Source organism: Giraffa tippelskirchi, chromosome 2 (assembly GCF_054371585.1).
Source record: "Giraffa tippelskirchi isolate mGirTip1 chromosome 2, T2T-mGirTip1v1.2.pri, whole genome shotgun sequence".
NCBI lineage: Eukaryota > Metazoa > Chordata > Mammalia > Artiodactyla > Giraffidae > Giraffa > Giraffa tippelskirchi.
Genome location: NC_137276.1, coordinates 57,091,727 through 57,117,656, shown reverse-complemented (window position 1 = coordinate 57,117,656; position 25,930 = coordinate 57,091,727). Strand labels below are relative to the sequence as shown.

Genomic DNA, 25,930 nt, shown 5'->3' with positions numbered 1-25,930 from the left:
TGGCTTACATGGCTCGCTGTGATGACTCACGTGGTCCTAATAATGTAGACTCTGAAAATTAGTGTCGCCTTGGGTATAACTGGAGTGGAGATATGGGAAAGGAGTGTGAGGGGAGTGGTTTGGGACAGGTGGCTTGTACAGGAGTAGAGTTACATTTTCGTCTTCCAGGGCAGGAAGTGGAGGTAACACCTAACAATGAAAAACCAGGGAATAGTAATACAAGCATAGCATGTACTGAATTTTCTAAGACATTTGGAATGTTAACATCAAGACCAGCTAGAAGTTAAGGGAGCCCCTGGAAAGGGACTGGGGCCTTGGGGCCTAGGATCTGGTTTGTGTTTTGTTTTTTTCAACACAGCATTTGCAATCATTGATTCTTGCAGGGATATGTTCAGGAATAATTTTGAAAAAAAATGAAAATAGCAAATCTAGAACACATGGCCTGTGATAAGGGCAAGTATTGTTTCACAGAGCTCAGGTGTGCATGGGAGTATGTGTGCACTGGATTGATTGTTCAGTGTGCTTCTCATGTGTGCCAAGTTGCTTCAGCCGTGTTTGACTCTTTACGACCCTGTGGACTGTAGCCCGCCAGGCTCCTCTGTCCATGGGACTCTCCAGACAAGAACACTGAAGAGCTTCTTACTGTGGGCCATCATAAAAAATTTGAAAGCCATTGTCAGTGGCTGCTCATTGCCAGTTCTCTTTGTACACTCCTGAATTGTCTAAGTATTTTACAGTTCAGCATGTGCTACCTTTTTAATTAAATAAAGCAGAGAGACGGAGGAGGAAACAATCTTACAAGTTAATATAATCCCAAAGTAGATGAGCCCTGTTTACAGTGATTGCAGAGGTCATCACACTTGTGGGGCTAGCATCCTCCACCAGCAGTGGCCTCAGTTTACATTTTAGTACAAAGGTGGTCATGGTAAGTGCCACAATAGGAGCCTTTTTAGAAAATCGCTTGTAAGTCTACCAACCCACGAAGCCATTTTCATGGTTTTAGCTTCCATTTTGACCTTTAACCACATGCTTACAAATTGTTTCATAATTGCAAGCTAGGATATTTAGATTTTAAATGCTTAACTCATATTCTTTTTCTTCTTTTGGTTTCTATCCTTGAGGCAAACTCTGAGTCATGAGTTTATTGGATTAAGGGTAGGACTTCTTCTTCTTCTTTTTTTTTTTTTATTTTGAATGTCTGTAACTGTATTGCTTACCAAAGGGTAGTAACAGTTTATTCTACTCCCAGCAAGGTATGAATGGAACAGTCTCACCGTGGGATTGCCAGCAATAGTGGTGGTGATTTTGTTAAAATAAAAAGTGTAAAACACTATCTGTGAGTTGTCTTTAATTTCATTTCCAGTGACTTTGAATAGTTTTCCATCTAGGAATTGTTTTGTTCTTCAGTTTTAGTATAATGCCCATATCCTTTGTCCGTTGGTCTAAAATCAGAGTCTTTTGTTAAGAATGAATTTCTATGTGTTGGAGATAGTATTTACCCTTTGTCATAATCACTACAGCTGCAGATAATTTATCATTTGTTTCCTGTTTAATTTTAATGTTACTTTTAATTGTTATATGGGAATTTAAAAGCATATCTGTTTTATATTGACAATTTTGTACTTCAATTAGCTTAAATGTGAAGGATACCCTGTTTTTGCGTGTGTGTGTGTGTTTACTATTTAGATTGACTTTAGTGTATTATTCAATTCCTCTCAGATTGCTAACCAGCTATCTTAACACTTAAATAATTCTGACTTTCCCCTTTGTTTTAAGAAGCTGATGTTTGGACAAACACAATGCCTCCTACTTGCCACATAAACGCTTTATTCTATTATAATGACTTTTGGAGTTGAGACAGTTTGAGGACTTGGAATTAAATAATTGTTTTCTCTGAAGAAAACACAACATAGTTTTTGGAGAGTTTTCAGTTGTGGTGGTCATTAGTAGCTGTGAAAATTTATTTATCTTCTGTTAAGAAGCAGAATTTTTAGTCTGTGTATGTATTTTAGGGTAAATGCTTTTGGTGTCGATTGAATTCGTTAGCTGGTAGAGAGCTGAGTTTTGCCTTCCTCTGATGTGACTGTGCTCGGGTTAGCAAATATGGTGAGAAGTGAGGGACCATAGTCACTCTGGAGTCATTTTGGCTGACTTCTGGGTCGGATCTGGTTCTAATTTCAGCACCACCATCCTCGTCACCTTCTGGGGTTCTTTGAAATGTGGGTAACACCTCAGGCTAGTGGGGGAGCACTCATCAGTCTTTTCTCCTTCCTTGAAGTTCTGAAGCTGCCAAGCCAGACCTCAGATGCTCATTGCCTTCATTCTGCCCCAAACCCAAGGCTCTGTGTTGGAGGATGTGGCTTAGGCTGGGCTCCAAACAAATCTCACTGTTACCTCCTTCCATTTAAATTCAGAACTTGCCTATGTGGGGACCTGGATCTTCTGGTTGAAGCTCAGGACCTGCTTGGTCCCAAGACAGAGCTGGCGGGTAAAGAGCAAGAAGCAGCTTTTCCTTGCTGCTCTTTTGATGAAGTGTGGTGTGGGACCCCTCCCACACCTCCTGGTCAGTTGAGTGCCTTCTCTCCCCTTGGAGAGAATAAACAAGTGGGTGAAGAAAGACTAAACTGCACTGTTTCCCTGCAACAGTTTCCTCTTCTGTGGGTTGGAATGGGGAAATAAGTGTCATTAAAACACCCTACCCCAAGACCTCATAAGGTTATTTTGGTCCAACAAAAATGGTTCAGTGTTCAAGCAAGTGTTTTGGGGGTGAGTGGCATGCATGTAAGGGGACATATCTGAGTGTGATACATCATCTCATGGATGATTAGGGTGTTTCTTTCTGATCATTCCCTAGCATGGACCTGAGTTGTTACCATGGAGTGAAGGCTTGGGGTTTATATCACGGTTGTTGAGATTCTCTATGTGTGGGTTTGAACCCTGACATTTATAAAGGCAGAGTTATTTCCTGGTTGAGTCTTTGTGGGGTGAGACCCTGGGAGCCCAGTGGAAGAGAGGGGAACAGGTGGTGAGAAAACCAGCCCCCTGCAGAGAACCCACATTCCAGAGCACTGGCTCCCTGCAGCCTGCCTGTCAAGGAGCTCCCTGTAGCCATTCCACGTTCTCCCCATGTACCTGGCCAGAGCAGAAGGAGATCAGGGATCTGCACGTGGAGAGTCCCTGTGTCACCTCAGGGTCATCATTTTTCAGAGGCCCTGGGCTGGGGGCAGGGATGAGGTCTGCCATGCTATGGAAAGCATACAGGCCAGTGCTAATTAGCTGGTGTCTTTGTGGAGCCAAGATCCAGGAGAAGGAAGGGAGCCTGGCTTTGTTTACTGCTTCAGAGCCTTGAGGAGAGTTCTGTACTACAGTTAGGTTAAATGACTCCAAGGAGCACCCTTTAGGATTCCTGAACTTCGGGGTATTGTGCCTGAGCAGCCCTCCCCAGTCTCTTAGGGATCAGCCCCATCTTAGCTGAGGCCCTGAGAGGCAGATGCTTGCTCAGGGTCAGGTCATGTGGCCGAAGGAAGGACTCTGCCCAGGAGTTCCTGTTCACCGCCTTGCAGCCATCCTGTGTGGCCCAGGCTGTGCCGGGAGCTGTGTTCACGTGCATTCTGGGAGGGGAGTGTTGTAGAAATGCTGCTCCGCTGGGGGGACGGGGAGGTGGGGAGGGACTGCTGGGTCATTGCCCCCTCCCTGGCTGGTTTCAGGCCAGGCAGGTTGCGTCCTCCCCACTGAGCCTTGACCATTCTCCCGTCCCTCGGGGAGGGAGGGGGCCAGTCGGCAGTGGTGTCCAGTCTCTGCCTGTTGGTTGGTTCTGCTCTGTGGGAAGGATGCTGGAGCAGTCAGAGTACCCATTTCCAGAGGGATGTGGTTTCATGTGCCTGTCTGGCAGCACTTTCTCAGAACATTACAGACCAGGGGCCAGGCCGCCAAGGCTGCCTCAGCAGGAAGGGATTCTGTGGTGGCTGCTCCGTGGCAAGGCGCAGAAGCTGGTCTCTTACTGGCAGCTGTGGGTGAGTTGTTTCCCCACCGCCAGGGTAGCCTAGTTTGTTTTTGCCCTAGGCCCTGGGTTACCCCTTGTTCCTCTCCTCACCCTGGGAAGTAGGGTGAGTTCCAGGGCTAGGGGTGGGCATTTCCAGTGAGCCTCGGATCCCACCCCGAGGGTCAGCTTGAGGCACCTTCCCCACCATTCAGCCGCTGTTGGGCAGCACCGGATAGTGGAGGAGTTAAGGGTCCACCTGAGTTACCATCGTGTCTCAAACATGAACACAGTGATGAAGGTGGACCAGGCCCTTGGAGTTCACTCCTTTCGAGGGCACCCTCCTTTGTAGGCTTTGGACACAGATAAAGAAGAGTGACCCCACCCTTCACACTGTGCAGTTCAGTGTTCTATAATCTAAGCTTCACTGTAGCCCAGGGAGGCCAAAACAGTGGTCCTGGAGGGTGGGAGGTTAGGCAGGGGAAGGGGGAGTGGGGTGAAGACTGGCTGCTGTGGGTTCACAGGATCTCTCCACCCAGGCCAGGGTGCTCTTCCTTCCTTACCTCTTGAGGGCTGAGTTTGAGAGTTTGTCTCAGAAAATATGAGATGAACAAATGTGGCTTCTCCTGACTGGCCACTGTTAGGTCATGGCCAGACTTGCTCTTTCATCTCTTCTTCCCAAACTCGACTCTCACTAGTCGCGCCCTCATTTCTTCGTTTGGTTCCCTCAACTCTTGGTTGCTTAGCCCCAGGTAGCGGTGGGTGGGAAGAACATGGATTGTGGGGACCACTGTCTCCACCCCCATGTTGCCTTGGTTTGGGTCCTGAACCCTGTGGGTTTTGTCTTGCTCTTGGGCAAGTCACATGACCTTTCTGAGCTCCTGTTTCCCTGTTGTGAAGTGGGGGAAAAAATACCCAGTGAAGAGGTGATGACCTAAATGTTTGGGAAGGTCCCCAGCAGAAGTCCACAAGCCACTTTTTAGAAATTGCCATTCTCCATTCTTTCAAAAATTTTCCTCTTATTCTTTTGGCTGTTTATGGAAAGTTGACTTCGCTGATTTTTGTCTAACCTATAGCTGGCATTGATAGTAAACCTATGTCTGGACTACTGAAAGAACACAGGGGACAATTTGGGAACTTCTGGAGTCTGAATCTGTATCTTGCCTTTGCTCCTTCCTTGGGGAGCAGATTTTGGGGAGATGGTTTGAAAAATTGAACCTGCCATCTCATCACTCTTCCTCTCTCCACAGATCCTGTTTCTCAGAAGATGCACTATTATAGATATTCTAACGCCGAGGTCAGCTGTTGGTACAAGTACCTCCTTTTCAGCTACAACATCGTCTTCTGGGTGAGTGGCTGAGAGGGGCCATGTTCTCTGTCCTTAATTAGTAAACCATGCTTCTTCACATACTTTGGGTTTACCTGGCCCCCCATGAAGTGGCAGTCAGGGCCCTACCCTCATGAAGCCAGTAACAAGTAAACTATAAAATAGACCATAAAGTGCTGTGATGGGGAAGGCCAAGGTGATTAAAGACCAGATTAAGGTGCCCTTCTTCAGGCTTGAGGCTCTGACCCAGATGTGCATCAGTTTCCCTCCAACCACACTCCAGGAATGCCCCGGTGAGACATCAACTGTAAGGTCCTTTGTGCACACTGGACTGTGCACCAGGCCCTGTCCTGGTTTCTAGGAGGGAAGGGTGGACAAGGGTAGTAAAGCCCTGCCCTTATAATGCTGGTGTTCAACTGGAAGAGGTATTAGCTTAAGAGCCTCAGAGCAGGGAAGGAGAAGCCACTTGGCCAGGGTGCTTGGGAAGGACATTCAGAAGAGAAGGCTTGTGGGCAGAGACCTGAATACTAATGAATACACAGCCATGTGGGGTCTTGGGAAGAAAGTGCTGAGTAGGAAGAGCAGCATGTGCAAAGGTCCTGAGGCAGGAATGAGCCTGGCATGTGCAAGAAACAAAAGGAATGCCATGTGGCTGGATCTGAATGAGTGCAGGGCATAGGGGACACAGGTTAGGACACGGGCACAAAGAAGCCAGATCATGTAGGACTCAATGGGTCTCAGTAAGTAGCTGGAATTACTTTCTGCTCCATTTAATAATGCTTCGTAGGTTATAAGTTGATGGTGTCATCTGATTTTGGAAAGATTCTGAAGAGTGAAGGGATGGGTGGTGGTCCCAAGTTTTGAGATGAAATTTAGGGCAGAAGAGTTAGAGTGATCTCTTAGCCAGACACATGGAGTTGCCAGTTTCCTGGAAATGAAAGCCTTGGTCACCATTGGAGGAAAGGGTGACCAGATTGTTGAAGGAGAGTGTATTGACTGAGGAGGAGCCTGAATATGGAGGTGGGGATGCTAGAGGTGGGATTGAGGGGGAGAGTCCACTCCAAAGTTGGCTGTGAGTGAGTGGCCTGAGATCAAAGGAAGACCAGGAGATTTTTGTGTCATGGAAGTCTCAAGAGGAAGCCCTTCATGTAGAGAGGAGTAGGGTGAGAACAGAATATTGACATTGGCTTTGACAAGGTGGATGTTGTGACCTTGACCAGAACTTCTGGGGAGTAGAAACCCACCTGGAGTTGGCCCAGGATCTAGTGGGACATGAGAGAGTGGAGACCAGTGACTCATGACAGTTCTTTCAAGGACTCTTGCCTTAATGAAAAGCAGAGAAATTGGGTACTAGCTGGAGATGGTCAAGGGGTTAAGAGAGATATCAGAGCATGTTGGTGGGATTGGTTCAGAGAGAGGCAGACATTGATTCTGTGTGGGAGAACAAGACAACATGACCATACACAGAGACTTTTTAAAACCTCCCTTTAATATAAGCACCATTTCTGGTGTCTGGGTCTGCAGCTAGTGTCTGGTGGGGGGGTGGCCAGATGGAGAAGGAGGGACAGGATGAGTGGTCATGATACCACATTTGCCTCTACTGAGGATTTTGACATTTCCTATTTGGACTGGCGGAGAAGGCAATGGCACCCCACTCCAGTACTCTTGCCTGGAAAATCCCATGGACGGAGGAGCCTGATAGGCTACAGTCCATGGGGTCGCTAAGAGTCGGACACGACTGAGCGACTTCACTTTCACTTTTCCCTTTCATGCACTGGAGAAAGAAATGGCAACCCACTCCAGTATTCTTGCCTGGAGAATCCTAGGGACGGCAGAGCCTGGTGAGCTGCCGTCTATGGGGTCGCACAGAGTCGGACACGACTGAAGCGACTTAGCATAGCATAGCATAGCATAGCATAGCATTTGGACTGGAACACTTGACAATAAGGCAGACTTACCAGAACTTCTCAGCCTTTCACCCTTGTTTTTCCAGCATCATCTCCCAATGATTTATCCCAAATTTTGGGGGTAGGGATGGGGGGGTGGGTTTCTGTTCTGTAGAAATAGGGTGGGATTCAGTGGCTTGGCTGTTTACCCCAGGACTTTTCGGGTCCCAGACAACCTTTCATTAGCAACCACCTCATTGCCCCTGTAGTAGAGCAGTGCTGAACATTTGAGGTGCCTCCTGTGGACTGCTCCTAATGGGAGGGCTGTGGCTGCCCCTCCCTGAGATGTGTGACATCTGAGATGTGTGACGTCCAGACCTGCATTGCTACCTGTCTGGAGGAGAGCCTTCTGGCCCCACCTGGAGTCCCCACCCGCCAGCCAGATGCAGAGTTCAGGGCCACCTGGTTTATACAGGCGGTTTGACCTTTTCGGCCTTGTCCCCCCAGCTGTTGTACCCCTCAGCCAGCTGGCCAGCAGCACTTGCTGGCCTTACCTCTCGACCTCTGACTCTCATCCTGATTTTTGCATCTGGAGTGAAACTCTCCTGCGGCCGCGGTGGCTGAGGGCCTGGGAATCTCCGTTTCTTCAGAGCCTCTTCAGAACAGATTCTTTGCTCTTGGGGAGTTTTACTAACCTACCCAGTATAATACATTGGCAGCAGCAAATTCAAATTGCAGAGTTCATGAATCCAGAATTGTAGCAGGTCGGTTTGATTATTGAAGGGGGCTGCCGTGTTATCAGAGTTTTGCAGAATTGGCAATATGTATGGTTGAGAGCTAATCATTTTTCAGTTGGTGTCCACTGGGGCAGAATGGGATGGAACAAAAAGGAACAGTCAGGAAAACAAGGACTGAGAGCTTGGTTGGGAAAATGAGGGGCGAAGGCTGTCTGGCCTCTCCCTGCTGAATTCTATGCAAAGATTTGCTGTCTTCTGTGCAGGGGCTGGAAATGTGGAGTGAGGTCTGAGAACTGGGGTGTAGAGCCCTTCGAGAAGTACATGGTCCAGTGAGGGCTCCTGGCTGCCAGTCTGAACTCCCACCTGAGCTAATTTCTTTATGAATTGCTCTCACCTGCCTGCTGCCTGCTTCACAAGGTTGCTGAAAATGTGTAAAATGGTATGCCTTCTCAGAGGAATTTTCTTTTTTCAGTGGAGAAAATATAAAAATAAAACAATATAATGAAACATCCCCTAACCCCATCCCACCACCACCACCATGCTCCCATCAACTGGCTTCAAAAGTTACCAACTCAGCCGATCTTGTTTAATTTATATCTTCTTCCACCTTGGATTATTTTGTCGGATCATTTTGCAGAGAGTCTTTGTTTGATTTTGATTAATTAATAGTGAGCAGTGGAGCAGGATGACAGCCTTATGGTGGGCTTGGGCTCAGTAGGCAGGTTTGAATATGAAGAAGCAACTTGTTGATTCTTTGACCAGTTCTAGGTGCTGGAACAAGAAGAAGTTTTATTTAGCAGGTTGCCCCATCCACAATTATTTTCACAGTAACATTCTTTTTTTTTTTTAGCTGGCTGATTTATTTATTCAGCTGTGCCGGGTCTTACTTGTGGCACACGGGGTCTTCTAGCTTCATTGCAGCATGTGGGACCTGGTTCCCTCACCAGGGATTGAACCCGGGCCTTTTGCACTGGGAGCACGAAGTATTAGCCACTGGGCCACCAGGGAGGTCCCCACAGTAACATTCTTTATAGCAAATACCTGTAGTACTCTTCTTTAAGCTGTCTCTTTCCAACTTCGGGCCCAAGATTTTTCCATAGGACATTTAATACTTACTGGAGGCAAGAAACACGGATGCCCCAGTGTTTGTGTCTGTTCTGAATTGCATGTTTTACTGGGTGAGCATGGAGCTGGGCTTCATGGGGTTTTCATCACAGGGATGTCAGGGAAATGATGCCAACACAGCATTTTGAGAACACTAACATTTTTTACCCTTCTTTTGGTTTTTTAAAATTATAATCATTCCTTGGTTGGGTTAGACCTGTTTCTAGGATAGAATCTCACTTTGACATAGGGAAATGCAAATCAAAACCACAATGAGATACCACTTCTCACCCCTTAGAATGCGTATTATTAAAAACAAGAACATAACAAATGTTGGCGAGGATGCAGAGTGATTGGAATCCCTACACACCATTGGTGAGAATGGTGCAGCTGCTGTGGAAAAAAGTACGATAGTTCCTCCAGAAGTGAAAAAAATTACCATATGATGCAGCCATTCTCCTTCTGGGAATATATCAAGAAGATTTGAAAGCAGGATTTTGAAGAGATATTTGCACTCCCTTGTTTATAGCAGCATTATTCACAATAGCTAAGAGGTAGAAGCCACCCTGGTGTCTACCGAAGGATGAATGGATAAACAAAATGTAGTATACATGCCATGGAATATACAGTTTAGTTCAGTTCAGTTCAGTCGCTCAGTCGTGTTTGACTCTTTGCGACCCCATGGACTGCAGCACACCAGGCCTCCCTGTCCATCGCCAGCTCCTGGAGTTTACTCAAACTCATGTCTATTGAATCGGTGATGCCATCCAACCATCTCATCCATGGAATATTACTCAGCCTTAAAAAATAAGGGAGATTCTTACATGTACTACCACATGGGTGAACCTTGAGGACATTATGCCAAGGGAAATGAGCTAGACACAAAAGCACAAACACGCTATGATTCCACTTATATGAGGTACGTAGAGTAGTCAGAGACAGAAGGTAGAATGGTGGGAACTAGGGACTGGGGGATGGGAAAATGGGAAGTTGCTGTTGAACGGGGACAGAGTGTCAGTTTTACAAGATGGAAAGATATCTGTGGATGGAGGTGATGGTTTGACAATACTGTGAATGTACTTAATGCCACTGAGTGGTCTTATTTAAAAATGGTTAAGATGGTTAGTTTTATATTATATATACTTTACTATGGTTAAGTTTCCTTTTTAAAAAATTATTTTATTTATTTGTTTTTGTCTGTGCTGGGTCTTCATTGATGCACGGGCTTTTCTTTAGTTGCAGCAAGCGGAGGCTACTCTAAGTTGCGGTGTGCAGACCCCTCACTGCGGTGGCTTCTCTTGCTGAGGAGCACAGTCTCTAGGGCTTCAGTAGTTGCGGCATGTGGGCTCAGTGGTTGCTGCTCACAGGCTCTAGAGCACAGGCTCAATATTTGTGGCACACGGGCTTAGTTGCTCTGTGGCATGTGGGACCCTCCCGGACCAGAGATTGAACCCATGTCTCCTGCATTGGCAAGCAGATTCTTTACCACTGAGCCACCCGGGAAGCTTCACTATGATTAAAATTCTTGAAATATCTCACTTTGACTCGCAGAGGAAGAGAAGCTGAGAGAGGCATACAGCCTTTGTCTTTGTTCATTCTCACCCCACCTGATTCCGGAGAGGATTTGGGCTTCCCTGGTTTTACTGAGTGTATCCTCAATGAAGGATGATTCCGATGATGCCGGCAACTCCAGGATTGCTTACCACCACAAACATTGAGTTTAATCTGCAAAGGTTCTGATGAAGCCCTTGCCTGGATCTATTTCAGAGATGGATTAAAAGTGTAGAACTGAGGCCCCTTGTAGGCACAGATGATCAGCCTGTGTTTCACAGAGAGCCCCCTGCCCTGGGCCTTCTCAGTGACTTGAGCCACAGCTTCCTTGCTTGTAAAATGCAGGAATTCTCTTCTGAGCCTCATGTGCAGCCTGTTTCTGGGTGAGAAACATGGACATTTGTGTTCTGTGACCAGCATGGCTTGAGGCCCCTTCCTTCAAAGTAACAGATGCCTCCCATGAGTAGGGTAAGCATGTAATTTGTGGTCTAAGTCGGGAAACTTTTAAGAATGAAAGAGAGGTTATTAAGAATTTTGCTGGAACAACAGATGTGCGTCAGGACTGCCCCAGGCAAAACAGGACAGTCCCTAATCCTAACCCTGCCCAAGAGAGGCAAAGCCAGTCTAACGTGGAAGGACCTAACAGCAGCTCCCTGCCCTCACTCCTGTTTTTGGCATCTCTGTGGGTGGATGGTCTCTTTGTCTGACCCTACAATGGGGTGTTGACTCTGGATCATTCTAACCACTAGAAAATTGCCCTTATTTGAGCTGAACTCTGTGCACGTGATAGTGGACCCCAAGGCCTGATCCCCATGCAGATGGTTTCTCTGCTTCCATTTCTTGGTTGTTTAATGCAATCAGAATGGAAAAGCCTAGTGTTTTAATAATGTTTGTAGAGTATTTCGTTTTCACTGCTGAGAAGTAGTACCTTTTCCCCTTCCAGTTTTATATACTGAACTTTTGTATTTGCTTGGATATTCTAGAGAACTATACAAGGCATCCCAGCTTTACTGCGTTCCCTTCTACAGGCTCCATTTTCCTGTCTGCAGTCACTCACAGTTTCACTTGGTCAAAGTATCCTTGTCATCTTGCAGTCTGCATTTTCATATTAGCATCACTTAGGATAGAACATTCCAGGTTGCCAAATAGACTTCCTGATCATATTTTTCAAAATTCCCTTATCGGACATTTAGGTTGTTTCCAATTTTTATACTATCCTAGATAAGGATGCAGTGATTAGCTTTTGTAACACAGATTCTTGCCTTTGGGGAAAGGCGAGAAATTATTTGCTGGGATAGGTTCCCAGGAGTGAGATTAAATGGGTCAGAAGGTGTGTCCATTGTTTTGATTGGCCTGACACATTTATATAGTCATATTCACCAGAAGGGCTGACCCAGATCATAGGAAATAAATCGCCTTATCGTTTGGCACATACGGGTATGTGTTTGTGTGTGTATTTTTCCATATTTTGGCTTGCCAAGACAGAGGGCAAGGATTGCTTAATTATAGACTCCTCTTGAACTGGGAGTGGCTGATCTTTGAAGGCCCTTAGCTCCTGATCTCACTGGTTCAGGCGCATCTGAGCTGGGACCACCAGGATGAATTTGCAAGGATGGGCAGTATGTGTACTGTGATTATTGCCTGGGACATGTGATTATTACACACTCACAGGGTGGTGTCAAGTCTGAGTAACTGATGGTGTGTGTCACTCTGCTTCTAGCAGATAGTCAGCATGGCCTAGTCTGACGGGGTGATTTGTCATCTATGGGGGAGTATCCTACTCCCACCTTGTTTATACCTTCCCCCTCCCAGAAATGTGTTTTAAAAAAATCACGTCTATTGAAGTGTAAATTAAATAGAATAACACATATCTATTTCGGATGTTCAGTTCACTGAGTTGGCAGCTGTATACTCGGTATAATCACCATCACCACAATAAAGATATCAAAGATTTCCATCACTCCTGAAACGGTCCTTGTGCTTTTCTGTAGTCATTCTCTCCCCACCCCTCCTCCAGCAACCATTGATCTGCCTCCTGTCACTATAAATTAAATTTCACTCTCGGATCTGGCTTCCTTTAATTTAGGGGATGTTTCTCTCTCTCTCTCTTTTTTTTTTTTAAAAATTTCATGAATTTCTTTAAAAAGTTCAAAAAATATTTTTTATTTAAAAATTGCAGTAAAACCTGTGTAACAAAACTTAGAATTATAACCATTTTTAAGTGCCCAGTTCAGTGGCATTAAGTGCAATTCATGTTGCTCTTCATCCATCACCACCATCCATCTGCAGCCTGTTGCATGGATTTCAGCTTTTTATTATTTTCTCTCTTCTATGTGTTTTGGGATTATGCTGTTCTTTTTCTGTCTTCTTGAGGTAGAAGATTAGGTCATTGATTTTAGATCTTTCTTCTTTCCTATAGTATAAGTACCTCATTTTATTGTGTTTCCCAGACACAGCAGTTTTAACAAATTGAAGGTTTTCTGGCAACCCTGAGTCGAGCAAGTCTATCAGCACCATTTTTCCCAGTAGCAATGGCTCAGTTCATGTCTCTCACATTTTGGTAATCTTTGGAATATTTCAGACTTTTTCATCATTGTATTTGTTATGGGGATCTGTGATTAATCACTGTTGTTAAAAAAAGGTTATGAGTTGCTGAAGGCTCAGATGATGGTTAGCATGTTTTAGCAGTAAAGTATTTTTAAATTAAGATATGTACATTTTTTCTTAGTCATAATGCTATTGCATAGTTATTAGACTACAGTATAGTATAAAGATAATCTTTATGTGCACTGGGAAACCAAACAATTTAGTGTGACTGGTTGTCTCATGGTGGTCTGGAACTGAACCCAAATATGTCCAAGATATGCCTGTGTTTGATGATGCTCCATGTTTTTTTGTATTCCACACATTTTGAGATGTTTTCATGTCATTTGGTTAAATGTCTTGTAAATGTATACTGTTTATACAACGTGTCTTTTCTTTCCCTTCCTGGCTTACTGCAGGAGTTTCTCTTTTTTACTGGGTTCCAGCAATTTTATCATGATGTGTGCTAGTGTGTTTTCTTGTGTTCTGTTTGAAGTTCATTGTGCATTTTGGATTTGTGGGTTTATATTTTTCATCAAATTTGGGATGACTTCAATTATTATTTCTTTAAATATACACCCCATCCCCCCCTTGAATTCCTTGTTGTCCCACAGGTCACTGAGATGCTGCTCAGTTTTTTTTTTTTTTCTACTCCCTCCAACATTTAATTTAGATGGTTCCTATTGCTTTCTCTTTGAGTTCACTCATCTTCTGTAGTGTCTAACTGGTAGTTAAACCCATTTAGTGAATTTTCCATTTCTAATGTTGGTTTTTCTGTTTTTAATAGTTCCATTTGAATCTTTTTTATATTTTCTATTTCTCTCTTTGCTGATTTTCCTGTAAATCTCTGAGCATATTTACAGTATCTGTTTTAAAGTCTTTGATGATTCCATCTTCTCTCTCATTCCTGTCTTTTTTTCCAGTTACTGATTTTTTTTTCCTTTTTATAGGTCATGTTTTTGTTTTACCTCTTGCTTATCTGGTAACTTTTGTTTGGATGCTAGATACAGTTTTTCTGCCTGAGTATTCTTCCTGTCTTGGTCAGCTTGGGCTGCCATTACCACATGCCATCGTTTTTGTTGCCTAAACAGTCGAAATGTATTTTCTCCCATTTCTGGAGGCTGGAAGTTTGAAATCAGGGTGCCAGCACTGTCAGGTTCCGGTGAGGGCTGTCTTCCTGGCTTGCACGTGGCTGCCTTTCTGCTGTGTTCTCACATGGCAGAGAGAGAGAGAGAGAAAACACAAGCTCTGGTCTCTTCCTCTAATCATGGAGGCTCCACCCTCATGACCTCATGTAACCGCACTTAACCTCCCTGTCTCCAAATACCATCACAAGGGGGCTGTGGCTTCAAGATGTGAATTTTGGAGTGACATAACATTCAATCCATATCAGGTCTTTTGAGTTTGCATCTTTTGTCTGAGATTCATTCTTGCTGTGATACATAGCTGTAGATCGTTGATTCTCATTGTTGTGGTATATTCCATTGTGGGAACATATTATTTGAGTTACATGTAGTTTTAGGCTATTAAGACCTGTTAAAGTAATATGGAAATGTACCGAATTATAGGATGTCCTGGGGTTCACGTGGCTGAGCTGAAGGAAATCCTGTCTCAGTTCAGATGGTTTCGGTATGATAGTTTAGTTCAGGACGTGGCTGACTATGGCTTGCACGCCAAACCTGACTCTCTGCCCGTTTTTGCACATACGACTTTTTTTGGAACAAGCCCTGCCCATTTGTTTGGGTATTATGGTGGTTGCTTTCCTGCTAAAACAGTAGAAATGAGTAACTGAAACAGAGACCTTCCACCCGGCAAAGCTGAAAATTCTTACTATTTGGCTTATGGAACTGCCGACCCTCAGCTTAGTATCTTGTTTTCTACTCACTGTTAATCATCCAACTGTGCCAACAATGGCAGGGACTGGGGTGGGGGTGAGGTGGGTTTGGGGGTTCCTTCTCGCTATTTCCTGGGGCCGCTGCCTGTAACCTTCCTCCACCTTCCTTTCTTTCAAAGGCTGACTGAGTCAGATCCCTGTGCGGGGCATTGTGTGCATGGGCACCCTGTTATCTGGGAGCACAGAGTGTCTGTGGAAGCTGCCCCTGAGCCCTGTGGGGTGTCCTTCCCCATCCTGGTGGGGCCCCTTGCAAGGGTTCACAGGCTCTGTGGGAAGGGCACACATGCTTCTGGTTTTCAGAACCACCCTTCCGGCAGGAGGAAAGGCTGGTGTGTGATAACTGTGTGACCCAGGGCAAGGCGCTGACCCGCCCCGGGCCCGTTTCCCTCTGAGATGAGGAAGCTGGGCTCCAGCATCCCTTCCAGCCCCCAGAACTTCCAAACCTCCTACCCAGAGATGGCTGGGTTTAAGCTTTTTCTTTCTTTTTTTTTTTTGAAAGAAGCAGTCCTTTTATGCTCTCTTCATGCTCCAGAGTGGACGCAATCTGGAAGGGCAAGGCCTCCTCATCTTGACCTCAGCACACTGGCTGTCAGGGCCAGGTTGGGTATAGGATCTGTGCCATCTCTGGCATCCTTTCACATGACCACAAGCATCTCTGGTGTTCCCTGGACTTGCCAGGCCAGGATTTCCAGTTCTGGAGAGTTGAGTGCCAGGACCATTGGGTTTCCACCTGGCATGATTTATGGTGGCGGAGCTTAGACAGCGGGAGGAGCAGAGGTCTTTGGAGACCATTGGTCTCCACTGAAGTCGAAGAGCGATGGTTTTCTTAAAGCCACAAGGTGAGTTAGGAACAGAGCTGAAACAGTTCTATTAGCTTTTTCTACTCCCTGCCCCGTTTTCTTTCCATCATCCTTTCCCCACTTCACTTGAAAAGTGCCTCCAGGAGGCACCTGTTTCCTTAAATTCTACTCTTGTCTCCAGAAGCCCGGTAAAACAGATGATTCTGACCTTGTGTCAGGACAAAGCTGTGAGTCATTGGAGGGTGGGGCATAGTATCTTCAATCCAGCAAATGCTGATAGGGTCTTGAAGGTAGCCCAGGACTCTGCTCAGTGCCCCAGGGTAAGCACATCATTCGGGATGCTTACTGAATCCTTATGACCCTCCTTTGACCCAGGAGGGGTCACCTTCATTTTGCAAAGGAAAACAGGTTCAGAGAAATTTCTGGACTCACACAAGTGCTGTCCCAAGGAACTTATGGGGTGGAGCCAGAATCAGGACCAACTGGCCCACGCTTTTTGTTCAGCGCTGCCCAGGACTCCTTTGGATTTCAGTGCTTCCTCCTGGGTTTCCTTCTGGTTCTTTTTGGAGGCTCCCTCAGGTGGCCCAGGGGAGCCTGCCTCAGCTAAAGGAATCTACAAGAGTCAGGGGCTGGCAAGCCAACAGCATTTCACAGCTGCTGGTGGTTTGTCTTGATCTTGTGGAGGAAAGGCACTGGGGCCTGCAGGAATCGCCTGAGCACTTTCACACTGAACTGAAATCTTGCAAGAGACCAGGGCCACTAAATTGTGGGTGATGAGGGGCTGCTTTCAACCTGCTTGGTGTTGGAATCCTCCACCAGTCTGGCAGGGCCTAGCCAGGTGTCTATACTTCCATTGTGTCTGGAACCTGCTGGGTAAAGGCTTGCCCACTTAGCGAGTGGACTCCATGTGGGCTTCCAGAACAAAGCAGGGCTGGACCAGCCTAGAATGCCCCGGAGGAAACCTCTCACCTTCTTACACGGGGAGCCTTTGCCTCATGTCACTCCTGAATCTTCACAGTGACCCCTACAGGGGCCCTGACTGGACACAGAGTGATCCTCCATTGGCTTTACTGTTGCACAGCCTAGAAGCCCCTTCTGCAGCCTCCCATGCCACCGGACACTGTGACTGCCCCTTGTGGTGGAGGGCATATGCTGGTGCCCACTATTCCTGGCTGCCCTGTGCAGTGAGATAACGTGATGTCAGGACAGTCAGAGACACACAGGTTTGTTTCTTGACTTCTCCACCAGCTTGCTGTGTGAGTTTGGGCAATAACCAAATCACCCTACATCTGAACTTTCCCATTTGAAAAACGGGGGTAACAGTACCAGTGTTATGGGGTGTGGAGGGCCTCTTTAGGTGTATTGTGTTTAACGTAGCACCAGTTACCCAGGAGAGGGTGGTGCTACTTGCCCTGGTGACCATTATGGTGTGCGAACCTGATGGTCCAAGGCTGGCCTCTTTGGGCTTGGCGGGAGCTGGACTCCATTCTTTGAGAAGGAATTTAATCAGGTCATAGATGAGAAACAAAGGAGGTTACTCTGAGGCTGGAAGGCACTCCCAGATGGTTGGCAGCCAAGAGGACAGGCCAACTACACAGACCATCTGTCCTGGGGCGGGCCAGGGAAGGGGCTCCACAGGGAGCCATGCCAAGCTGGCCAGAGTCCTGGCTCATTCAAGAGGTTGCTGTGTGAGCTCCCAGACAGGTCACTTCCCCTGTCTGGTCCTCCTTCAGTCTTCTTGTCTCTAAAACAACTGTTGGTCCTTGAAGTTCCTGCCTTGGGCCAGTGTTCATTGAACCCATGATCTGACATGTGACCCCCCTCCCGCCAGCACCCCCCACCTCAGTTCCTGTCTTTCTGGTGCAAGTTAATTTTAGTTCTTCCTTTGAATGGAAAAAAACATGAGCTCTTATTCTTAGAGCCCCTTTGTTTTGAGAGAAGGAAAACTGGGCTGTGGTAGTGCAGAGCTGGTATCTCAAGCTGACTGTGTTCAGCGAGAGGGCTGCAAAGGGCAGACCTCCCTCACCATCCCGTGTGGTACCTGGTGGCAGGTGGGCTGTCATGGAAAGTGGTCAGGCAACCCTAAACAAAATAGAAAACATCTTTGCCCTCAGAGGGCTTAAGTAGGGGAGGAGACACAGTAGACAGCTCATGTGATCTAGGATGAGTACCATGAAGAAGATCTAGCAGGGAAAGAGGTCAGGACTGATGCATGGGGTGAGAGTCTGCATAGGATGGCAAAGGGAGGTGTGTTTGAGGAGGTGAAATTTAGAGAGACCTGAATGGAGTGAGGGAGGAAGCCAGGAAGGGATGTGGAGGAGGAACATTCTAGGCTAAGGGATCGAGTCAAAGTTCTGAGGCAGGGATGAGGTAGGTGAGTTCAAGAAACAATCACAGTGGTGGGGAGGGATGTCTGTAGGATTCAGCAGAGATGGCCGGGATCGGGGGTGGGTGGGAGGGACTGGGGCTGGGGAGCTGAGTTGGAGATAATGTTGGAGATGCAGGCTACAGCCTGGCTACCCAGGCCCTTGTGAGCCACAGCAAGGAGTTTGAATTTTATTCTAAGTGTAAAAGGAAGTCATTGGAGCATTTTGAAGAGGAGGGTGATCTGATATATATTATTAAAGGATTGTTCTAGTTGCTCGGGACCTGTGGGGAGACAGTGGGGAGGTCCCTGCAGGGGTGGTGGCATGGACAAGTGGGAGCAGAGAGGGTTCTCCATGTATTTTGAAGGTAGGAGTAATAGCAGGTCCTGGTAGGTTGAATGTGGAGTTGGAAGGACAGAGCGGTCAAGCCTGAGGTCTAGGTTTTCTGTCTTAAGAGTAGGTGGTCAGTGGTGCCATTTAGTGAGAACGGGAGAGTTGGGAGGAGCCGCTGGGAAGTTGGGAGACCACAGCTCCCTTTGGGGGCGTGTGAAGATTGAACAGTATGAAAAGGCAAAAATATAGGACACTGAAAGATGAACTCCCCAGGTCAGTAGGTGCCCAATATACTAATGGAGATCAGTGGAGAAATAACTCCAGAAAGAATGATGGGATGGAGCCAAAGCAAAAATGATACCCAACTGTGGATGTGACTGGTGACAGACGCAAAGTCCGATGCTGTAAAGAGCAATATTGCATAGGAACCTGGAATGTTAGGTCCATGAATCAAGGCAAATTGGAAGTGGTCAAACAGGAGATGGAAAGAGTGAACGTCGACATTCTAGGAATCAGCGAACTAAGATGGACTGGAATGGGTGAATTTAACTCAGATGACCATTATATCTACTACTGTGGGCAAGAATCCCTTAGAAGAAATGGAGTAGCCATCATGGTCAACAAAAGAGTCCGAAATGCAGTACTTGGATGCAATCTCAAAAATGATAGAATGATCTCTGTTCGTTTTCAAGGCAAACCATTCAATATCACGGTAATCCAAGTCTGTGCCCCAACCAGTAATGCCGAAGAAGCTGAAGTTGAACGATTCTATGAAGACCTACAAGAACTTTTAGAACTAACACCCAAAAAAGATGTCCTTTTCATTATAGGGGACTGGAATGCAAAAGTAGGAAGTCAGGAAACACCTGGCGTAACAGGCAAGTTTGGCCTTGGAGTACAGAATGAAGCAGGGCAAAGGCTAATAGAGTTTTGCCACGAGAACGCACTGGTAATAGCAAACACCCTATTCCAACAACACAAGAGAAGACTCTACACGTGGACATCACCAGATGGTCAACACCGAAATCAGATTGATTATATTCTTTGCAGCCAAAGATGGAGAAGCTCTATACAGTCAGCAAAAACAAGACTGGGAGCAGACTGTGGCTCGGATCATGAACTGCTTATTGCCAAATTCAGACTTAAATTGAAGAAAGTAGGGAAAACCACTAGACCATTCATGTATGACCTAGATCAAATCCCTTATGAGTATACCGTGGAAGTGAAAAATAGATTTAAGGGTCTAGACCTGATAGACACAGTGCCTGATGAACTATGGACAGAGGTTTGTGACATTGTACAGGAGACAGGGATCAAGAAAATCCCCATGGAAAAGAAATGCAAAAAAGCAAAATGGCTGTCTGAGGAGGCCTTACAGATAGCTTGGAAGAGAAGAGAAGCGAAAAGCAAAGGAGAAAAGGAAAGATATTTCCATCTGAATGCAGAGTTCCAAAGAATAGCTAGGAGAGATAAGAAAGCCTTCCTCAGCAATCAGTGCAAAGAAATAGAGGAAAACAACAGATTAGGAAAGACTAGAGATCTCTTCAAGAAAATTAGAGATACCAAAGGAACATTTCATGCAAAGATGGGCTTGATAAAGGACAGAAATGGTATGGACCTAACTGAAGCAGAAGATATTAAGAGGAGGTGGCAAGAATACACAGAAGAACTGTACAAAAAAGATCTTCACAACCCAGATAATCACGATGGTGTGATCACTCACCTAGAGCCAGACATCCTGGAATGTGGGTCAAGTGGGCCTTAGAAAGCATCACTATGAACAAAGCTAGTGGAGGTGATGGAATTCTAGTTGAGCTATTTCAAATCCTCAAAGGTGATGCTGTGAAAGTGCTGCACTCAATATGCCAGCAAATCTGGAAAACTCAGCAGTGGCCACAGGACTGGAAGAGGTCAGTCTTCGTTCCAATCCCAAAGAAAGGCAATGCCAAAGAATGCTCAAACTACCGCACAATTGCATTCATCTCACATGCTAGTAAAGTAATGCTCAAAATTCTCCAAGCCAGACTTAAGCAATACGTGAACCGTGAACTTCCAGATGTTCAAGCTGGTTTTAGAAAAGGCAGAGGAACCAGAGATCAAATTGCCAATATCCGCTGGATCATCGAAAAAGCAAGAGAGTTCCAGAAAAACATCTATTTCTGCTTTATTGACTATGCCAAAGCCTTTGACTGTGTGGAATCACAATAAACTGTGGAAAATTCTGAAAGAGATGGGAATACCAGACCATCTGACCTGTCTCTTGAGAAACCTGTATGCAGGTCAGGAAGCAACAGTTAGAACTGGACATGGAACAACAGACTGGTTCCAAATTGGAAAAGGAGTATGTCAAGGCTGTATATTGTCACCCTGCTTATTTAACTTACATGCAGAGTACATCATGAGAAACGCTGGGCTGGAAGAAACACAAGCTGGAATCAAGATTGCTGGGAGAAATATCAATAACCTCAGATATGCAGATGACACCACCCTTATGGCAGAAAATGAAGAACTAAAGAGCCTCTTGATGAAGGTGAAAGAGGAGAGTGAAAAAGTTGGCTTAAAGCTCAACATTCAGAAAACTAAGATCATGGCATCTGGTCCCATCACTTCATGGGAAATAGATGGGGAAACAGTGGAAACAGTGTCAGACTTTATTTTTTGGGGGCTCCAAAATCACTGCTGATGGTGACTGCAGCCATGAAATTAAAAGACGCTTACTCCTTGGAAGGAAGGTTATGGCCAACCTAGACAGCATATTTAAAAGCAGAGACATTACTTTGCCAACAAAAGTCCGTCTAGTCAAGGCTATGGTTTTTCCAGTGGTCATGTATGGATGTGAGAGTTGGACGGTGAAGAAAGCTGAGGGCCGAAGAATTGATGCTTTTGAACTGTGGTTTTGGAGAAGACTCTTGAGAGTCCCTTGGACTGCAAGGAGATCCAATCAATCCATCCTAAAAGAGATTAATCCTGGGTGTTCATTGGAAGGTCTGATGTTGAAGCTGAAACTCCAATACTCTGGGCATCTCATGCGAAGAGTTGACTCATTGGAAAAGACCCTAATGCTGGGTAGGATTGGGGGCAGGAGGAGAAGGGGACGACAGAGGATGAGATGGTTGGATGGCATCACCAACTCCATGGACATGAGTTTGGGTAGACTCCGGGAGTTGGTGATGGACAGAGAGGCCTGGCGTGATGCAATTCCTGGGGTCGCAAAGAGTCGGACACGACTGAGCGACTGAACTGAACTGAAGATTGAAATGTTGCTGGTCATATTCAGAGGACAGGTCAAGTAGACACTGGGATGTTTGACTGGGGATCAGCTGAGGCTGGAGGTTGGGGTTTGTGCGTCAGCTGTGTGAGTTATGAGATCATCCAGAGGGTTAGGGGAAGGTAGGGGTCAGGCCTGAGCAGTGACGTTCTCCAGCATTTAGAGGGCTCTGAAATAGGAGGGTAAGCCCTCAAAAGAGACTGAGGCGGAGTGACAGGGAGAGTGGAAGACAACCGTGTATATATCCTTCGTGTCTCCAAAGCTGAGTGCCTCAGTGAAGGAGGGAATGACCACTGTGGTGGATGAGGGTGGATAAGCTAAGGCAAAAGACTTGACCTCCCAGCTTGGCAAGAGGGAAGTGAGTCATCAGAGACTGTGAGGAATGGTGGGAAGGGATGTCTATAGGATTCAGCAGAGAGCAACTGGTCACCTTCCAGCTTGCTTACCGCACAATGTCAGGCACTCAGAAATGGAAGGTCATGCATCCCATCAAGGAAAATGAAGCCCTTTATCAGCTGGCTAATCCAATGGGAGGACTGAAAAGTGGGGGATCGGTGTGATGTGGTGGAAAGAACCTCATGTTGGCTCCATGGCATCCAAGTTCAGCAGCAGAGGGATCTTTGACCGTGTGGTGCAGTGCTGTCTCCAGTGCTTGAGATGGTACCTAGCATTTGCTCAATGTCCATTGAATGAATGAGTGAGTAAATGAATGAACTAAACTGAGACTTAGGATCTGGGTCTTCTCCCTCACTGCTTACTGAATTGTAAATGGCCTGAACTTGGGTTCACTCTCCCAACTAGCAGCAAAGCCAGTTAATTGACACAAGGTTGTGGTGAAGGGAGGTACAAGGTTTATTGAGGAATGCCCAGCAAGGAGAATGGGCAACTTGTGCTCAAAAGACCCCAACTCCCCGAGGGCTTTCAGACAAGTGTTTTTAAAGGCAGATGTTAGTAGTGAGGGCCACAGGGTATGTGGTGAGCTTGTGGACTTTCTTCTGATTGGTTAGTGGTGAGGTAACAGGTAATGTTTCAGGAATCTGAATCATTAGGCTTCTGGTTCCAACCAGTCTGGGGTCTACACTTCTTGTGGTCAGTGTGTAATCGCCCTCCTCCACAGGGTGGGGGTCTTATTTCTGCAGAACAGCTTAAAGATAGTGGCAGATTGTTATCTAAATCCCTTCATCTAAATCTCCTGTGACTCCTGTGTCATTATTCTAATCATTAACTGCTTGAGTCTGCTCTTTGGAACAGGTAGGGGGAGGGGAGGCCAACAAGAAGCAGGGGACACGAGGGGCTTGTACCCGGCAAGGTCCCTCAGGGTTCTGCTCTGATTCAGTCTCCCCTTTTCTTTGACATTCCTTAATCTCAAGGAGAACAGGGGCGGGACAAGAAAGGGAGTGAAGTTGTGAATAGAGAGATTAATCATCAACCTGTCAGGGAACTTGGTTTCATGGGGACTTGGGTTCAGAGTTCTCGCCCTGGCCCTCTCGGCCCCTGTGGTACTTAGTCAAGTTGGGGGGGTAGAAGCTGGTGGATCAGGTCTTGGCAGGACTTTTTTACTTGAAGTCCACAGACTGTTGTGGGAACCAGCAGTGAGAAGCCTGTGAACCCTCTGAAATTCCCTCCAAAATATGGGGCATGTGCACATTTTCTGAAAGTGGCCTGTGATCCAGAGGAGGTTGGGAACTCCCGGGCTTTCTCCGAAGGCCTTTCTTCCGAGTCCAGCCTCCTAGGGCTTGCAGTGGGCAGGAGGGTCCTGAAGCTGGAGAACACACTTGGGAAACTTGCAGTCACAGAGAACCTTGCCCTGTTGTTTATCACCAGGTCCTGATAAATGGCAGCGAAATGCCAGCAGAATATAAGGCAGTTAAGCAGAACAACAGGAGGCTGCTTAATTTCTGAGGCCACGAGGTGTTTACTCTGGGAAAACCCTCCCTGGTGTAGGAAGCTGTGGGGTGTATATGGAGGGTCTCTTTTTGTCATGGGGCATGTGGGGCACCTTGGTGCCAGTGGGCTCCTGTGGATGAGAGGTCAGGGTTGGGGGACACTGTTCTGGGGTTAGCACATGGCTCAGTGCAGGCCTCTTAATTCAGTAACATAACCCAGCGATGCCTGAGCACAGGTGTGTCCCGCCACGTGGAGTGTAAATACGGTAGGGGAGGAAGCTCAGCCTGGCAGCTGCTTGTCTGTGCTTGGAGTCTGTCTCCAGGACTGGAGACCCAAGGAGGGTGGCAGTCCTGTGCAGAGCCGTACCTGCACTGGGAGCCTTTGAAGGCATCACAAGGGATGATGTCCTCTTACACACCAGACAGTGCATTGCAGTGAGTAGGGGGCTTGTGGAATGGGAAAGAAGCAGGGTGTGGCTCAGTGTCTCTGACCCCTGAGTCTCTCCTGGTCAGAGACTGTCCCGAGATCTTTGTCTCTGCTCTCCCAACCATGGGGCCAGCTGGGGTTGAAGGACTTTGTCCCAGCAGCCAGGGAAGACAGGTGTGAGTTACCTGAAGAGCCTCACTGTCCCACTGTTCTGCTGAAGTCCCTGTCATCTGCAGGGACCAAGGGGCCACCTTGCCCTGCCCAGTGTGGACATGAGCCAGGAATCCCTTCTGACACCAGCAGTCTGGTCCCTCCTCTGAGAAGCATGTTCATGGAGCTGGTTTCTGACCTAACTTTCTCTTTCTCTCTCTCTCCCCTGCCCCTGCTCAGTTGGCTGGAGTTGTCTTCCTCGGAGTCGGATTATGGGCGTGGAGCGAGAAGGTAGGTGTGACTGTCACTGGAACCCTGAGCAGTAGTCCACCAGGTTAATTCAGCTTTAATTGTCCCTTCCTCCAAACTCCTCCCCAAAGAGCCCCTCCTGTGCAGGGCAATGATTTGTGGTCATTAACTTTTATAGAGCCGGTTCTTGGAAGTTACTTGACGTGTGATGAAAACTCTTGGGCTCCTGTGGCTAGCCTGTCTTCCCTGTGGCAGGGTCGCTGCTAGAGGCCAAAGCTGGACCAGTTGGGATTTTGAGCCCCATGAGCTTGGAGAGCTCTCTCTTCTGTTTCCAGAAGCCCGGAGTCATCCTGGGGCGTGTCCACAGCTGTGTCCAGGGCAGGCCTGGGGCTACCTTCTGGAATGGATTCTAACTGTGCCTCTGGAGCCAGCAGGTCCTTGAACACAAATGTGGTGATTCCTGAAGCTCTCATTCTCACCCATGGATAGGACCGCTGAGTCAGGGAGTTAGGCTCTGGGTTGTGCCCCCTGGGTGCCCTGTGGTGCAGGGGCACATCTTTAGTACCCATGAACCTCATTGCCCAGCCTATGGAGGACAGGGGAGAAGAGGAAAGCAGGCTCTTACTGTCTGGAAGGACAAGGGGCATTTGGAACTCCAAGGAGGGGACCAGACCTGATGTGAGCAGAGTGGACCTTTGGTGCACCTTTTGCACTGTGAGTCGGTGGGTATTGGGGAGGTGGAGAGGCCAGGCAGCAAACAGTAAGGCCTAGGGCCCTCCGTTCCTTCAGTGGAGCCTTTCTTTGCTTCCAGAAGGAGGAGGCAGGAGCACTTAGGTCTGTGGGCTTTGTTGCCACGGCCTTGGGAACTGGATAAGGTCTGCCTTTAGGTTTGGGTCCCTTTAAGTGCTTGCAGTGCACTGTCCCTTTGCCCTAGTGACCGAGAAGCTGGTGCAAACCAGGACTCATAGCGCCACCGTGTGACCAGAACGGAACAGCAGCATCTCAGCCAATCAGACCCAGAGCCTAGGCCTGGCTACAGGGGCTGCCCGGTTCCCGCCGGGTGTCTGGCCTGGCGGCTCTTTGCTGCTTCCTCCGTTGAATCCTGTAGAGCTGCTCTGTCCATTCCAGTTGCCATTAGCCAGATGTGACTGATTATATATAAATTAATTAAAATGAAATACAAATTAAAATTCACTTCTTCAGTTCCACTAGGCCTCATTTAAAGTGCTCAATAATAGTATGTGTGACCAGTGGCTGCCATTTTGAACAGCACATATATATATAAGACATCTGCATCATCACGAAAAGTCAGTGGACAGTGGTATCTTCATCTGTCCTTGGTGCATGTGCTGTTCACAAGCCTGTTCGTGTTGAAGCTGTTTTCATCTCA

The 25,930-nt window shown here is 46.9% G+C and overlaps 1 protein-coding gene across 1 annotated transcript in view; it reads left to right on the top strand.

Annotated features, from left to right (window-relative positions):
• TSPAN14 (tetraspanin 14) overlaps window positions 1-25,930 on the top strand; it is a 58,361-nt gene that overhangs the window by 22,229 nt on the left and 10,202 nt on the right. The window contains exons 2-3 of the mRNA XM_081573727.1: window positions 5,230-5,327; window positions 24,532-24,582. Coding sequence (XP_081429853.1) covers window positions 5,247-5,327; window positions 24,532-24,582 — 132 coding nt within the window. The 5' untranslated portion in view covers window positions 5,230-5,246. The remainder of the gene's footprint in view (window positions 1-5,229; window positions 5,328-24,531; window positions 24,583-25,930) is intronic.